The 15052-nt window shown below is 31.0% G+C and overlaps 1 protein-coding gene across 5 annotated transcripts; it reads right to left on the bottom strand.

Annotated features, from left to right (window-relative positions):
* LOC119608404 (cytochrome P450 4d1) lies at positions 1-14554 on the bottom strand. 5 transcript variants are annotated; one of them, XM_037962808.1, is made up of 5 exons: positions 7185-7278; positions 3588-4210; positions 1125-1194; positions 511-1061; positions 1-457 (listed from the first exon to the last, which is right to left on the bottom strand). In XM_037962808.1, the coding sequence occupies exons 2-5, from the start codon at positions 4198-4200 to the stop codon at positions 108-110; spliced, it is 1584 nt and encodes a 527-aa protein (XP_037818736.1). In that variant the 5' UTR covers positions 4201-4210; positions 7185-7278; the 3' UTR covers positions 1-107. The 5 variants fall into 5 exon arrangements, with proteins under 5 accessions (XP_037818736.1, XP_037818738.1, XP_037818740.1 ...); XM_037962810.1 differs by lacking the exons at positions 3588-4210; positions 7185-7278 and adding an exon at positions 14122-14554; XM_037962812.1 differs by lacking the exon at positions 3588-4210 and having other exon boundaries at positions 7185-7776.
* Positions 14555-15052: the final 498 nt, after the last annotated feature.

Raw genomic sequence — 15052 nt, 5'->3', positions numbered from 1 at the left:
TCTCTTACATAATTATAATTAGTTTTATTATAAACATAAATATAAAAAGATTTAACCACATAAAAATACGTACATAGATACTTATCAAACACACAATAGGAATAAATCTAATAAACTCTGGGTTTAATTTTAAACATTAAAGGATCCTTGGGTCTTAATATCAATTCGGCAATTAACAATAATTCCTCATCCTTATTACCCGCATAGTCCAGCTCATAGTGACGCAAAACATTAGTCAAAACAGTCTTAACTTCCAACATGGCGAATTTTTGACCAATACAATTGCGTGGACCCGCCGAGAAAGGTATATAAGCATAGGGACTCATTTTATCGGTAGTATAGTCCATTTCAAAACGTTCCGGTTTAAAGGTATTGGCTTCGGGAAACAGTTCCTCTTGACGGCCCAAATGTAAGGGAGAAATGCCTATATTAGTGCCGGCAGGTACAATTTTACCATCTGTAATATAGGGGGAATAAGATTTCGAATTAAAACTGAAACGATTTACTTACTTATCTCACACTCTTCTGTGACTTTTCTGCCTAACAAAGGCACCGAGGGAAACATTCTCAAGGTCTCCTTTATGCACAACTCCACATAATGTAAATTATTAAGATCTTCATAGGTTACCGGCTTGCTTTTATCTTTACCAAATACCTGTATTATCTCCTCAAAACATTTCTGTTGACATTTCGGATTCATAGCCAAATTATAAAAACAAAATGTAATGGCTGACGAAGTGGTGTCATGACCCTCAAACATAAAAGTATCCACTTCCTCACGTATATCTAAATTACTTAAAGGTTTGCCATCAATTTCAGACTGCAGCAATATATCCAAAAAGGCCATTTTACGTTTAGAACCGATATCATCTTCATGCGATTCTGTTACATTATCTTGAGCCTTTAAAAGTTCTTCACGTCTTTGAACAATAATCTTTTCAGTGAATCCGTGTAATATAGCTAAAGCTTTCTTTTCATCACGCGCCAATTTGGTAAATTGATAGGTTAAGTTGAAACGATATAATATGTCAAACATACGCTTGTGTAGGACAGTAGAAATTCTGAAAAAAAAACGATATTTCTAACAAGGAATTTGTGTAAAAAATTATTAATGAAAACCTTACGTTTTGACAGCTCTTACATATTCGGAATCGGCATTGGTCTGTGCATGCACCGAAACACCCATGGCGGATTCTGAAAGTAAAGAGGGGTTTCAATTAAACTAAAAATATATTACTTCATTTCATAATAAAACATTTAAATAATCACTAAATGGTTCTAGACATTTCAAAATTTTATTTATAATCAATATTTTTTATATATTTGGAGTCCTGATGCAAATCTCAATTTCAAAACTCTTATTTTTCATCAAAAACACAAACTTCTATATAGACTATTTTACAATTGTCCCTTTTTACATCAACTCTTACCACAAATCGTATCCAAAGTACACAAATTAACCCATTCATATAAATCCATTCCATTATCGCTTTGCATATGCCACTCTCGATCCATATTTGCTAAAAGCACCCGAGATTCTCTTTCAAAAATCTCTATAAAATCATCAAGACTTTTAAAATGAAATGCTGGTGTTATAGCCTTTCTACGTTTATGCCATTTTTGGCCACGACTCACTAGTAATCCCTCTTTCAGCCAAGGTTCCAATGGCAAATATTCGTCGGCCTTGTCATTGAAACGCATACTGGCCAAAACAATTTCCACATCTTTGATGTCACTAAAAAACATATTAAGCTCCGGACCCAACCATATTTTCAGAGTATTACCATATTTCTCTAGAAATTCCGTTAATATGGCAATATTCCTATGAGGCGGTTGCCCAATAAAATGATATGCATGACCTATTATAGGCCAGGTAGGAGGACTAGGTATATTACGTGTGATTTCGATTAAATATTTGTATTTATAGAAATAAAGACCTAACCCAAAGCATACGGGTAAAACTATTAAAACAATTTCCAGCATTATGAAAGCCTTAACGGTTTGAACCAACGCCGATAACTGTTTTTGGAAATATTTTTCGTAACTTCAAAATAAATAAATATTTGTTTTATTTTGGTAGCTACTTAGCTTATCTTATCGTTAATTGATATTGTTCTAAATAGACAAACAAAAATTTTGGGACTGATATTGGCTAATCTCTTTGAATTGAATTTAAGGTCAAACAAATCGCAACCCCCAGGTTTGTAAAAGGCTAATCTATGGTTTCTGGTTTGTTTACTTATTAAACAAATTCTAATAAATTATGAAAACATTTAAACAAAACAGTCTAGACTATATTCTCTTATATAGTCTGGATTTTAATCTAGACTATAGTCTATTACATAGTCCAGACAATAGTATATTCTATAGTCCAGACTATAGTCTATTCTAAATTCCAGAATATAGTCTACTGTATACTTCAGACTATAGTTTATTCTATAGGCCAGATATTTTCCAGAATATAGTCTACTGTAACCTTCAGACTATAGTCTATTCTCTAGTCCAGAATATAGTCTATTCTATCGTCTAAACTATAGTATATTCTATAGTCCAGACTGTAGTCTATTCTATAGTCCAGACTATAGTGTATTCTATCGTCTAAACTATAGTCTATTCTACAGTCCAGACTATAGTCTATCCTATAGTCCAGACTATAGTCTATCCTATAGGCTAGACCACACTATAGTCTACACTATAGTCCACACTATAGTCTATTCTATAGTTCAGACTATAGACTATTCTAAATTTCGGAATATAGTCTACTGTATACTTCAGACTATAGCCTATTCTATAGTCCTGACTATAGTATATTCTACAGTCCAGACTATAGTATATTCTATAGTCCAGACTATAGCCAATTCTATAGTCCAGACTATAGTCAATTCTATAGTCCAGACTATAGCCAAGTCTATAGTCTATTCTATAGGCTAGATTATAGTCTATTCTATAGTACAGACTATAGTCTATTTTATAGTCCAGACTATAGTCTACTCTATAGTCCTGACTATAGCCTATTCTATAGTCCAAACTATAGTCTATTTTATAGTCCAGTCTATAGTCTATTCTATAGTCCAGACTATAGCCTATTCTATAGTCCAGACTATAGTCTATTTTATAGTCCAGACTGTAGTCTATTCTATAGTACAGACTGTAGGCTATTCTATAGTTAAGACTATAGTCTATTCTACAGTCCAGACTATAATATATTCTATAGTCCAGACTATAGTCTGTTCTATAGTGCAGACTGAAGTCTATAGTCCACACTATAGTCCAGATAGTCTACTCTATAATCCAATAGTCTACTCTATAGAGTAGACTATAGTTAATTCTATAATCCAGACTATAGTTTATTCTATAGTCTAGAATATAGTCTATTTTATATTTTAAACTTTTCTGTATTCCAGACTATAGGCTATTCTGTCTACTCTTTGTACTATAGTTTATTCTGTAATCCATACTATATTCTATTCTATAGTCCAGACTATAGTCTCCTCGCTAATATTCAATAGTTCAGATTTTATTCTATATAGTATGGATTACATATAAATAAAATCATATATACATATACATATAAATTATATATTTACCACATATAACATCCAAAGTACATAGACTTATAAACTCATAGAGATCTATCTCTGAAGCAAATCCAATTTCACGGATTTTTCTTTCCAATTTCGTTATCATTAGCCGTGATTCAGATTCAAAATTATCAATAAATTGTCGTAGAATTTGAAAATGAAATGCACCCGTTATCAATTTACGTCTCTGATGCCATTTACGTCCTCGTGATATAAGCAGACCTTCTTTTAACCAGGGCTCTAAAACCTGGTACTCGCCTGCCTTTTCATTGTGCACTATGCCACCCAATATAATTTCAATATCTTTTAAATCACTTGTTAGAAGATTCAACTCTGGGCCCAACCAAATTTTCATACATTTTGTATGGCGTAAATTTTCTTCACCTAAACTCCAAATACGCTGCAGCATCATGTGGGCCGGTACACCAATAAAATGATAGGCATGACCTATGATAGGCCAAGTGGGACCACTGGGTATATTGCTGGTTATTTCGATGATACGTTTAAATTTGGTTAAATATAAAATTAGACCATAAATAACAGCGGAAAATAAAAATATTGCAATACTCGTTAAGAGATATGCTAGGAAACCGTATTGTAACTCGTCACCGTGGACCATTGTTCTTAAACTGAGGAACAATTAAAAGATCAGTTATATTTTAAGTTGAATTTTGTTCAAAATAATTGAAATGCATGCAACTTTACGCTAAAAAACTGATAAGAAATTTTTATACTTAATACACTTAAACCTCAATTAGCAACAACGACTGGAAATCCACACGCAATTGCAATTGAGTATAGACAGTGATGCCTATTTTAATAATTAAAAATTTTTGTAATTGCAATAGATTCATATTATTTTGTTTTGTCATTTTGTAACTCGGGGGTTTGGTGTTTTTAGACGAACTGTCAATGTAATTGCTTAACATTGACAGTTCGTATATATATAATATATTTTCTTTTCAATTAATCTTTCATATATAGGAACTTTAAACTTTCGTTTAATTTTCAGTAGATTATTTATAAATTTTTTTAAAAAGTGTCATTCACTTACATATAAAAATGAGATTTTTTTTATACTAAAATTAAATTTTTGTTATGATTTTTTAATGGAATTTTACAAGGAAATTGTTGTGCTAAATTTATGGCCCAAGAAGACCAGGCGATAAATTTGTTGTTTTATAAATAGATATTTTCCGAAAAATTCAAAAAACCCTAACAAAACGACCAATTACTTTCCAACAGAAAAGTAAGGTCCCAAATCAAGGTTTATGGGGATGGGGTTAAAATGATATAGATCCGATTTCAACTTAATTTATAGACATTTCTAACACTTATACTTATACAACTTAATATGCTTTTTAAACGCTTAATCTAACTTAATTCCTATTCAAAATCTTGGTCCAGTGAGTGAAAATCGTGATAAAAGGCTGGATAGCAAGCGAGTATTAAAATCTTGCTCCAGTCGACTATAGAACAGACTATAATCTAGACTATAGTTTGAACTATAGAATAGACTATAGCATAGCCTATAGTCTGGACTATAGAACAGACTATACTCTTGACTATAGAATAGACTATAATATGGAATATAGAATAGACAACACTCTGGACCATAGAATAGACTAAAGTCTGGACTATAGAATAGCTTGTAGTTGGACTATGGAATTGATTATAATCTGGACTAAAGAATAGACTATGGTCTGGACTATAGAAAGAATAGACTATAGTCTGCACTATAGAAAATGTTATAGACTGTAGTTGGACTATAGAATAGGCTAGAGTCTGGACTATATAACAAAGTCTGAGCTATAGAAATACTATAGTTTGGACTATAGAATAGGCTATAGTCTTGACTATGGAATAGACTATAGTCTAGCCTAGAGAATAGACTATAGTCTGGACTATAGAATAGACTGTAGTCTGGACTGTAGAATAGACTATAGTTTAGACGATAGAATAGACTATAGTCTGGACTATAGAATAGACTATAGTCTGGACTGTAGAATATACTATAGTCAGGACTATAGCATATACTATAGTCTGAAGTATACAGTAGATTATATTCTGGTATTTAGAATAGACTATAGTCTGGACTATCGAATAAAAGTCTGGACTATAGAATAAACTATAGTCTGGACTATAGTGTAGACTATAGTCTGTACTATAGAATAGACTATAGTCTGGACTAAATAATAGACTATAATCTGGACCATAGTCTGAACTATAGAATGATCTATAGTTTGGACTATAAAATGGACTATAGTCTGGACTATAGAATAGTTTATAGTCTGAACTATGACATAAAATAGACTATAGTCAATTCTATTCTCTGGACTATAGAATAGACTATAGTCTGTACTATAGAATAGACTATAGTCTGATCTATAGAATAAACTATAGTCTGGAATATAGAATAGACTATAGTCTTGACTATAAAATAGACTATAGTCTGGACTATAGAGTAGACTATAGTCTGGACTATAGAGTAGACTATAGTCTGGATTATAGAATAGGCTATAGTTTGGACTATGGAATAGACTATAGTCTGGACTAAAGAATACAAAAAAGTCTTAACTATAGAAAAGGCAATAGTCTGGACAATACAATAGACTATAGTCTGGACTATAGAAAAGGCAATAGTCTGAACTATAGAATATACTGTAGTCTGGACTATAGAATGGACTATAGTTTGTAGTTGGACTATGGAATTGACTATAATCTGGATTATAGAATAGTTTGTAGTTGGACTATGGAATTGATTCTAATCTGGACTAAAGAATAGTCTATACTCTGGACTATAGAATAGACTATATAGACTATGGTCTAATCTATAGAATACACTATAGTCTGGACTATAGAATAGGCTATAGTCTGGACTGTAGAATAGACTATAATCTGGACAATAGTGTAGACTATAGTTTGGACTATAGAATATGCTATAGTCTGGACTATAGAATAGACTATAGTTTGGACTATAGAATAGACTATAGTCTGGACTATAGAATAGACTATAGTTTGGACTATAGAATAGACTATAGTTTGGACTATAGAATAGACTATAGTCTGGACTGTATGTAGAATAGAATGTAGTCTGTACTATAGAATGGTGTATAAAATGGACTACAGTCTGGAATATAGAATAGTTTATAGTCTGAACTGTAGCATAAACTAGACTATAGTCTATTCTATACTCTGGACCATACAATAGCCTATAGTCTGAACTATAGAATAGACTATAGTCTGAACTTAGACTATGGTGTAGACTGTAGAACATATACAAATCTATCAATCTATCGAACAGTCTATAATCTGGACTATAGAATAGTTTAAAGTGTGGAACAAGCTATTAACTGGACTATAGGAAGGTCTATAGACTGGACTGTAGAAATGATCATAGTCGGGACAATAGAACAGACTATAGTGTGAACTAAATATAAGACTATATTGTAGAGTATAGAGCAGAAAATAGTCTGGACTACAGATTATAGTCTGGGATATAGTGTGGTCTCTGGACTAAAGTGTGGACTATAGGACTGTCTATATGGGCTATCTATCAGTTTCATCAAATGAAATTTTACACGTGCAAACATTCAAACTTACCACAAATAACATCTAGTGTAACCAAATGTACCCAATGATCCATGCTGATAAGACCACTTCCCTTCTGAGATTCTCTGTGTATATTTTTCACAAAAATTCTTGCATTACGATCAAATACCTCAATAAATTGTTCCAATATTTTAAAATGAAAGGCAGGCGTTAAAATTCGACGACGTTTAAACCATTTGACGGGTTTACTTAGCAGCAAACCCTCACACAACCAATTTTTTAGAAAATCATATTCTTTAGATTTAAATAGCAAATTATTGGTACCCAAAACATATTCAACGTCTTGGGTATCTAACATGAAAATGCTCAATTCTAGTCCTACCCAGAATTTTACAGTTTTGCCATAACTACACAATACATCAGCGACAATTTTGAAAACGTCATCTGGTTGAGCACCCAAAAACAGATTTAAATTGCCTAGCAAAGGCCATGTTTTGGGACCCACAAAATTACGCGCTAAATATTTTACACGTAGGAATTTTTTTAATTTTGTTAAGAAAATGAGAAAAAATAATACGGAGATAGTTACAATTAAATACATTAGCACGTTTGTTGTTTATAATACGACGTACGGAATTCAACTAAATAAACAAAACCCAAACTCTAGATTGAAAAACAGAATTATCAGTCTAATACGAGCCTATAATAATAATTTTAAATAATAATATAAATAGTTCATGAGTACTGAAATGTATGAGTACTGAAATGCGTCATAATTTTTAGAAAGTTGACTGAAATTTTCAAAAAAAAAAAAAATATATACAATTAATATTATATTCCAGAAAAATTGTTTCTTTGTAATTCTGTGGACAATACAAGTCTATAAACTAGGCTATATACTCTACCATAGACTAGATTATAGGCTAGACTATAGACTAGACTATAGACTAGACTATAGACTAGACTATAGAGTAGACTATAGACTAGACTATAGACTAGACTATAGACTAGACATAGACTAGACTAGACTATAGACTAGACTATAGACTAGACTAGACTATAGACTAGACTATAGACTAGACTATAGACTAGACATAGACTAGACTAGACTATAGACTAGACTATAGACTAGACTATAGACTAGACTAGACTATAGACTAGACTATAGACTAGACTATAGACTAGACTATAGACTAGACTATAGACTAGACTATAGACTAGACTATAGACTAGACTATAGACTAGACTATAGACTAGACTATAGACTAGACTATAGACTAGACTATAGACTAGACTAATAGACTAGACTATAGACTAGACTATAGACTAGACTATAGACTAGACTATAGACTAGACTATAGACTAGACTATAGACTAGACTATAGACTAGACTATAGACTAGACTATAGACTAGACTATAGACTAGACTATAGACTAGACTATAGACTAGACTATAGACTAGACTATAGACTAGACTATAGACTAGACTATAGACTAGACTATAGACTAGACTATAGACTAGACTATAGACTAGACTATAGACTAGACTATAGACTAGACTATAGACTAGACTATAGACTAGACTATAGACTAGACTATAGACTAGACTATAGACTAGACTATAGACTAGACTATAGACTAGACTATAGACTAGACTATAGACTAGACTATAGACTAGACTATAGACTAGACTATAGACTAGACTATAGGCTAGACTATAGACTAGACTATAGACTAGACTATAGACTAGACTATAGACTAGACTATAGACTAGACTATAGACTAGACTATAGACTAGACTATAGACTAGACTATAGACTAGACTATAGACTAGACTATAGACTAGACAATAGACTAGACTATAGACTAGACTATAGACTAGACTATAGACTAGACTATAGACTAGACTATAGACTAGACTATAGACTAGACTATAGACTAGACTATAGACTAGACTATAGACTAGACTATAGACTAGACTATAGACTAGACTATAGACTAGACTATAGACTAGACTATAGACTAGACTATAGACTAGACTATAGACTAGACTATAGACTAGACTATAGACTAGACTATAGACTAGACTATAGACTAGACTATAGACTAGACTATAGACTAGACTATAGACTAGACTATAGACTAGACTATAGACTAGACTATAGACTAGACTATAGACTAGACTATAGACTAGACTATAGACTAGACTATAGACTAGACTATAGACTAGACTACTAGACTACTAGACTATAGACTAGACTATAGACTAGACTATAGACTAGACTATAGACTAGACTATAGACTAGACTATAGACTAGACTATAGACTAGACTATAGACTAGACTATAGACTAGACAATAGACTAGACTATAGACTAGACTATAGACTAGACTATAGACTAGACAATAGACTAGACTATAGACTAGACTATAGACTAGACTATAGACTAGACTATAGACTAGACTATAGACTAGACAATAGACTAGACTATAGACTAGACTATAGACTAGACTATAGACTAGACTATAGACTAGAATATAGACTAGACTAGACTATAGACTAGACTATAGAGAAGACTATAGACTAGACTATAGACTAGACTATAGACTAGACTATAGACTAGAGTCTAGTCTATAGACTAGACTATAGACTAGACTAGACTAGACTATAGACTAGAATATAGACTAGACTATAGACTAGACTATAGACTAGAATATAGACTATAGATAGACTAGACTAGACTATAGACTAGACTAGACTATAGGCTAGAGTCTAGTCTATAGACTAGAGTCTATAGACTATAGACTAGACTAGACTAGACTATAGACTAGACTATAGACTAGACTATAGACTAGACTATGGACTAGACTATAGACTAGACTATAGACTAGACTATAGACTAGACTATAGACTAGACTATAGACTAGACTATAGACTAGACTATAGACTAGACTATAGACTAGACTATAGACTAGACTATAGACTAGACTATAGACTAGACTATAGACTAGACTAGACTAGACTATAGACTAGACTATAGACTAGACTATAGACTAGACTATAGACTAGACTATAGACTAGACTATAGACTAGACTATAGACTAGACTATAGACTAGACTATAGACTAGACTATAGACTAGACTATAGACTAGACTATAGACTAGACTATAGACTAGACTATAGACTAGACTATAGACTAGACTATAGACTAGACTATAGACTAGACTATAGACTAGACTAGACTAGACTATAGACTAGACTATAGACTAGACTATAGACTAGACTATAGACTAGACTATAGACTAGACTATAGACTAGACTATAGACTAGACTATAGACTAGACTATAGACTAGACTATAGACTAGACTATAGACTAGACTAGACTAGACTATAGACTAGACTATAGACTAGACTATAGACTAGACTATAGACTAGACTATACTATAGACTAGACTATAGACTATAACTATAGCTATACATAGACTAGTCTATAGACTAGACTATAGACTAGACTATAGACTAGAAGATAGACTACACTATGGAATAACTGTAGCTTAGACTGAAGACTAGAGTGTAGACTAGCATATATGCTACACTATAGATTAACTATATACTAGACTGTAGACTAGCCTATAGACTAGACTATAGACTGGACTATACACTAGACTATAGATTAGACTATAGACTAGGCTATATACTAGACTATGGACTAGATTGTAGAACTAGACTATGGACTTGACTGTTGACTTGAATTTAGTGTAAAATAAACTGTAATAAAAAGGGTAGACTAGTAACTAACTAACTAACTAATACTAACTAACTAACTAACTAACTAACTACTAACTAACTACTAACTAACTAAATAACTAACTAACTAACTAACTAACTACTAACTAACTAACTAACTAACTAACTACTAACTAACTACTAACTAACTAACTAACTAACTAACTAACTAACTAACTAACTAACTAACTAACTAACTAACTAACTAACTAACTAACTAACTAACTAACTAACTAACTAACTAACTAACTAACTAACTAACTACTAACTAACTACTAACTAACTAACTAACTAACTAACTACTAACTACTAACTAACTAACTAACTACTAACTAACTACTAACTAACTAACTAACTAACTAACTAACTAACTAACTAACTAACTACTAACTAACTAACTAACTAACTAACTAACTAACTAACTAACTAACTAACTAACTAACTAACTAACTAACTAACTAACTAACTAACTACTAACTAACTAACTAACTAACTAACTAACTAACTAACTAACTAACTAACTAACTAACTACTAACTAACTAACTAACTACTAACTAACTAACTAACTAACTAACTAACTAACTACTAACTAACTACTAACTAACTAACTAACTAACTAACTAACTAACTAACTACTAACTACTAACTAACTAACTAACTAACTAACTACTAACTAACTAACTAACTAACTAACTAACTAACTAACTAACTAACTAACTAACTAACTAACTAACTAACTAACTAACTAACTAACTAACTAACTAACTAACTAACTAACTAACTAACTAACTAACTACTAACTAACTAACTAACTAACTAACTAACTAACTAACTAACTAACTAACTAACTAACTAACTAACTAACTAACTAACTAACTAACTAACTAACTAACTAACTAACTAACTAACTAACTAACTAACTAACTAACTAACTAACTAACTAACTACTAACTAACTAACTAACTAACTAACTAACTAACTAACTAACTAACTAACTAACTAACTAACTAACTAACTAACTAACTAACTAACTAACTAACTAACTAACTACTAACTAACTAACTAACTAACTAACTAACTAACTAACTAACTAACTAACTAACTAACTAACTAACTAACTAACTAACTAACTAACTAACTAACTAACTAACTACTAACTAACTAACTAACTAACTAACTAACTAACTAACTAACTAACTAACTACTAACTAACTAACTAACTAACTAACTAACTAACTACTAACTAACTAACTAACTAACTAACTAACTAACTAACTAACTAACTAACTAACTAACTAACTAACTAACTAACTAACTAACTAACTAACTAACTAACTAACTAACTAACTAACTAACGAACTAACTAACTAACTAACTAACTAACTAACTAACTAACTAACTAACTACTAACTAACTAACTAACTAACTAACTAACTAACTAACTAACTAACTAACTAACTAACTAACTAACTAACTACTAACTAACTAACTAACTAACTAACTAACTAACTAACTAACTAACTAACTAACTACTAACTAACTAACTAACTAACTAACTAACTAACTAACTAACTAACTAACTAACTAACTAACTAACTGACTAACTAACTAACTAACTGACTAACTAACTAACTAACTAACTAACTAACTAACTAACTACTAACTAACTAATAACTACTAACTAACTAACTACTAACTAACTAACTAACTAACTAACTAACTAACTAACTAACTAACTACTAACTAACTAACTAACTAACTAACTAACTAACTAACTACTAACTAACTAACTAACTACTAACTAACTAACTAACTAACTACTAACTAACTAACTAACTAACTAACTAACTAACTAACTAACTAACTAACTAACTAACTAACTAACTAACTAACTAACTAACTAACTAACTAACTAACTAACTAACTAACTAACTAACTAACTAACTAACTAACTACTAACTAACTAACTAACTAACTAACTACTAACTAACTAACTAACTAACTACTAACTAACTAACTAACTAACTAACTAACTAACTAACTAACTAACTAACTAACTAACTAACTACTAACTAACTAACTAACTAACTAACTAACTAACTAACTAACTAACTAACTAACTAACTAACTAACTAACTAACTAACTAACTACTAACTAACTACTAACTAAACTACTACTAACTAACTAACTAACTACTAACTAACTAACTAACTAACTAACTAACTAACTAACTAACTAACTAACTAACTAACTAACTAACTAACTAACTAACTAACTAACTAACTAACTAAACTAACTAACTAACTAACTAACTAACTAATATAACCTAACTAACTAACTAACTAACTAACTAACTAACTAACTAACTAAACAACTAACTAACTAAACTAACTAAGTAACTAACTAACTAACTACTAACTAACTAACTAACTAACTAACTACTACTAACTAACTAACTAACTAACTAACTAACTAACTAACTAACTAACTAACTAACTAACTAACTAACTAACTAACTACTACTAACTAACTAAACTACTAACTAACTAACTACTAACTAACTAACTAACTAACTAACTAACTAACTAACTAACTAACTAACTAACTAACTAACTAACTAACTAACTACTAACTAACTAACTACTAACTAACTAACTAACTAACTAACTAACTACTAACTAACTAACTAACTAACTACTACTACTAACTAACTAACTAACTAACTAACTACTACTACTAACTAACTATCTAACTAACTAACTAACTAACTAACTAACTAACTAACTTACTTTCTAATAACTTCTACGTCTACGAAAATTTTTTCCATATGTTACAAAAGGAGTCCCAATTTTCGATATACATATATATACTGAAATGATCTGTATACTTACTTTTGTGACGTAAATTTTGCACCTTTTTAACTTTAGCTTAAATGAGAACTCAAAGAACCAAAATATGAAGAAAAAAAGTGGTGAATAATACTTATCATAATTGTTTTTAATAAATAAATGTGTTACTTTCTTGTTTTTTGAAAAAATAATGTGTTTTTTTAAATAAAACCAATCGTCAGTATTTCTGCATACTTTTTTTTTTGGTGATTAACTGTATGCACATTTAAAGAACAACCGTTCTCGCCCGATAAGGTAATTATATTGTTATATTGCTTTTTAATACAAAAAAAATATATTTTCTACGCACCACAAATTATATCCAGTGTCACCAGATTCAGCCAATGATCCATATTCACAATATCGCCGCTAACCTCTGCCGATCGCTGTAGATTTTCAACAAAAACCCTTGTATTACGATCAAAAATCTCAATATATTGCTCCAAGATATGAAAATGAAAAGCAGCAGTTAAAATTCGTCTACGTTTAAACCATTTCGGTGGTCTACTTATAAGAAGACCTTCACACAACCAATTCCTTAGAAAATCATATTCCATTGATTTGACTAACAAAGTATTGGAACTTAAAACACATGCAGCATATTTAACGTCCATCATAAAAACACCAAAAATAAATGGACCAAACCAAAATCCCACCGTTTTACCATAATCTTCGATTATTTCACGTATAACATAGATTATGCGTTCCGGTTTAATACCCACCAACATATGGGCGTTGCCCAAAATTGGTATAGTCTTGGGTATGACAAATTGTTTGGACAGTTGCCTAGTACGCGCAAGGCGTTTAAAATGTGGCAGTAATTGTTTGAGTAAGATATATAAAACTATTACAAACAAAAAAAGTAAATACATTGTAGGTGTTCAAAATCGTAACGATGTTAAAGATCCGATTTGTAGATTGCAACTAAACTCAACAATAGTTGTATTTATACTGTACGGGTCAATAAAGACCAGTGTCTTTAAAAACCTGTGTTGCAATTGGCATTGGGTAATTTTATTAAAAGGTCAATTATCTATATATATAAAATTCTAACGTTACTGACTGACTGATTCACTGACTGATTCATCATCGCACAGCCTAAACGGTTGAAGCTAAAGAGCTGAAATTTGGACAGGAGGTTGGTCTCCCGCCAAGTAGATCCACTAAGACGGGATTTTTGGAAATTCGAATGTTTAGGGGGTAAAAAAGGGTAAAAACGGGTAAATTCGGTAACCTTATAT

The sequence above is a fragment of the Lucilia sericata genome, unplaced genomic scaffold (genome assembly GCF_015586225.1).
Source record: "Lucilia sericata isolate MDLA Ls3-8-SP2 unplaced genomic scaffold, ASM1558622v1 Contig000830F_arrow, whole genome shotgun sequence".
Classification (NCBI taxonomy): domain Eukaryota; kingdom Metazoa; phylum Arthropoda; class Insecta; order Diptera; family Calliphoridae; genus Lucilia; species Lucilia sericata.
The sequence above is the reverse complement of the archived record's forward strand: the minus strand, read 5'-3'. Positions and strand labels throughout refer to the sequence as shown.